Source organism: Mytilus edulis, chromosome 13, assembly GCF_963676685.1.
Source record: "Mytilus edulis chromosome 13, xbMytEdul2.2, whole genome shotgun sequence".
NCBI classification, from domain to species: Eukaryota; Metazoa; Mollusca; class Bivalvia; order Mytilida; family Mytilidae; genus Mytilus; species Mytilus edulis.
In genome coordinates, this window is record NC_092356.1 from 1400321 (window position 1) to 1404118 (window position 3798).

The 3798-nt window shown below is 31.6% G+C and overlaps 1 protein-coding gene across 1 annotated transcript; it reads left to right on the plus strand.

Annotated features, from left to right (window-relative positions):
* The first annotated feature begins 1383 nt into the window (after positions 1 to 1383).
* LOC139501904 (toll-like receptor 4) lies at positions 1384 to 1857 on the plus strand. The gene has a single exon (XM_071291205.1). It carries the CDS (start codon positions 1384 to 1386, stop codon positions 1855 to 1857), a length of 474 nt encoding a protein of 157 aa, XP_071147306.1.
* The last annotated feature ends 1941 nt before the right edge of the window (positions 1858 to 3798 follow it).

The following is a 3798-nucleotide window of genomic DNA, read 5'->3' on the forward strand; positions in this document are numbered from 1 at the left end:
CTGAGATATTTTCTGCCATGAAAAATCTAAACTACTTCGAAGTTGATTATCAGAGTGTTGTTATACATAACTTTACATTTCAATCATTCAAAAGGACGCCATTAAAGCAATTAAATATCAATGGTCATTTACGAGTGATAGAAATCGATGCTTTTGCACCGTTAGAATTACTTTCTAGTCTTATTATTCCAAATCAAAATTTTCTTAAATTATCAAAAACATTACCAGCTTTGCACGTGTTTCAAAATCGACAAATGAATGAATTAGATTTGAGCAATAATTTTAAAAATTATGGTGAATATGTTATTTCGGCTGATCTATTTGCATATATCGGTAACATTTGCGTAAAAAGATTATCTTTGGGTTGGAATGGCATTAGGAGGATAGATGCAAATGCCTTTCAGAAAATGAAATACAAACATTGTCTTGAATCTTTGAACTTAAATCACAATGACTTTGATTATCATCAGGATTTTTTTGTATTATATTTCAATTTCTTTATTAATATCAAAAGAATAGACATTTCTGAGATATCTAGTCGATCTATTGAAAACATTTATAATCGGACGAAATGATCCGATAAACAGTATAACTTTCAAGGGTATAAAACGATTGGAAATCGTTGACCTGTCATACACATCACTTGTAGACTGCAATTACACAGTGAGGGGATTTCAGAACGTGTTAATACTTAATGTTTCACATTTCAAATGTGGTGTTTTAAATCCATACCTTCTACAATCTGCCGTCAATTTGGAACAGTTGATAATGCAAAGTTCTTCACTAAGTATTGGCCTAAAATTTGATCATCACAGTAAATTCATCCATGGACTCAAACGTTTGCAGTATATAGACTTTTCAAGAAATGCATTTGAAGACCAATTCAGAACCTCAACATTTAAAAGTCAATTAGACAGTGGGCAATCTGTGATACTTGAAGGAAATTTATTCACAAGTGTTCCCTTGAATTTAGAAGACTTCAACCGTCTAAGTTTCCTTAACATCAGAAATAACAAGATAGCCTACTTGACAACAAAAGAAACCGACGCCATTGAAGTGCTTTTCAGAAAATCAAATAGAACAATGACAGTCTTATTAGATGGCAACCCTCTTGTTTGTACTTGTGATTCATTAGATTTTGTAGAATGGTTATTTACTACTAAAGTGAAACTTGACAGCAATGGTAGTTATTCGTGTGTCGGAAACGATGGAAATATTACAACAACAAATGCTGTCTACAATCACTTGCGAGTTTTTAGAATAAGATGTATAACGACAGTATGGGTTATTTTTTCAGTAACATTGTTCGGTGTGCTTCTTTTCTTCATTCTAGTTGGATATCGTTACAAATTGCACCTACAATACTTTTGTTTATTTATCGGAATGGCCAATCCACTTTTCCTGAAGTCAAAAGAAGAAAAACTTGAATATGATGCATATGTAGCTTATTGCGATGGGGACTATGAATGGGTGTATGGACCTTTGCGCATATTTCTCGAAGAGAGACGAAATTTCAAACTTCTTTTGTTAGATAGAGGAGATGTCCTTGCGGGAGAACATAGACTTTTTGCTTTAAACAATTCTATTCCAAAATGCAAAAAGATAATCTTAGTGATTTCAAAAGAGTTTGTTAACAATGATTGGGCATACTACGAAGCAACTGTAGGAATTGAACATTTCCTGGGATTACAAGCGAGAATAATTGTTATAAACCTGGAAAATGTAACCAAAACAGAAATACCGCAATGTGTTCTTCAAATGATGTCATTGGACGCCAACGATCATATTCGCAAAACAGACATATTAAATGAAAATAACATTTTCTGGAAATGTTTAGATCAAGCAATGAAACGTTAATGAAGGACAGTGTCGTTATTGCTTTTTTAATTGATGCTATTCAACAATTGTTGTTTCATTGTACAAATGCATTGTCAGTCTAAAGCGTATGCAAATAAAGTAAACATTAAAAACCTGCACGGTGGTACTATAGATATTATGACCACTATATTAACGAAAGGAATATAGAAACCAATGACATTTAAATACGACTAGATGTGCTTACAGGTATGAGCAACAATTTTACCTTAACAAAAATGTATTTAAAAATCTTATTACAGACGATCATATGACTGTGTAAAATATCATTATCGGTAAACGCTTATATATATACATGTATTTTTATAAAAAAAAACTATAAAATTGAAATGGCGTTTTAGGTCAAAAATATGAGTTTGGCATTTTATGAGGTGACATCCCACAAGAGTTTATGAACAAATTATCGAGATTATTTAACCTGTTTACTCAAATTAGCACAAAAGTCATAATTTTGAAATAGTTATCAAAGGTACCAGGATTATAATTTAGTATGCCATACGCGCGTTTCGTCTACATAAGACTCATCAGTGACGCACATATCAAAATATTTATAAAGCCAAACCAGTATCAAGTTGAAGAGCACTGAGGATCCAAAATTCCAAAAGTTGTGCCAAATACGGGTAAGGTAATCTATGCCTGGGATAAGAAAATCCTTAGTTTTTCGAAAAATTCAAAGTTTTGTATACAGGAAATTTATAAAAATGACCACATCCTTGAAAACACTTACTATTTGTTCAATACAAAAGACCATTTCATTGCTCTAATCTTATGTCTTTCTTTTTTGAAATTGGTGTTTATGGTGCAGGAAACTCCAGAAAAGTGCTTCGGCCGAAACCCATTTTTGAAGTTTTACTTTCATTTAGACAAATTCTAGATTACAAGTTACCACCGGTTGTTATTAAAAAACAATGTCACATCATTTTGTCAAACAGACATGCTTGATTGTATGCTAATTATGTGTTTTAAACAACCCATATCTGTTTATTTAAAGCTTTAATATTTTTATATTTTAACAGGACGAAGTTATATTGCATACAATACAAGGTCAGGAAATTATGTGAAGTAAAACGATGGTCTTTGTTTTCTTCCCATTTAAATACAATTAGAAGTAAAGGTTAAAATGAATGACACCATTTTAATACACGCATCAAAGGAAATCCATCCGTTATAAGAGCTCCTATTTTCATCTTTTCTGTATTACAAAAACGTATCTGAAATGTCTCATTTTAACAGTATAATTGTTTTTGTGCAGTGCGATAGATACAACATCTCGAAAGAACGACTCGAATATCATTTTGTTTATTTAATCTTCTATAGCCAAATGTTGTTATTTCATACTTATAGATACCGACTAAAATTATATCATATGCTATAGAAGAATAAAAAACCTGATCTGACCTGAACACCACAAAAAGTCTTTCTGTTCATATATAGCATGTATAGGCCCTCCAAATTCTTCTAACTCGCATGTTGAAAATTGTTGGAAACCTTGACAAAAAGTTTCGTCATTCAAAATTTACTCAATTATTGTTGCATTTCAACTGAGTCAACCACTTAAGATTTTAAGTGTCCTCGGTTGCATCTCACCTTTCAGTTATTGCTTTGTAATATGAATTTCGATTTTTCTTGTTCTCGTCAATAAATGTACGAAATAGTCCTAAGAACAAGGTAAAAAAGACGTTACATTCTTATTTTAACAAAAAAAAAGAGTATGAGTGTAAGTGAAATATCTTAATACTGTCTTAGACTAAGTTCATGTTAGTAAGTAAAGATGCCAGTACTCTCCCAAGGAAAGGGGTAAATAATACAGAAGATGAAAAAAAGCAATATACAAAATGTATAAGAATATTTTAGGTTACATATAAATTGTATTTGATTTCTCTCTCTCTCTCTCTATCTCTCTCTCTCTCTCTCTCTCTCTCT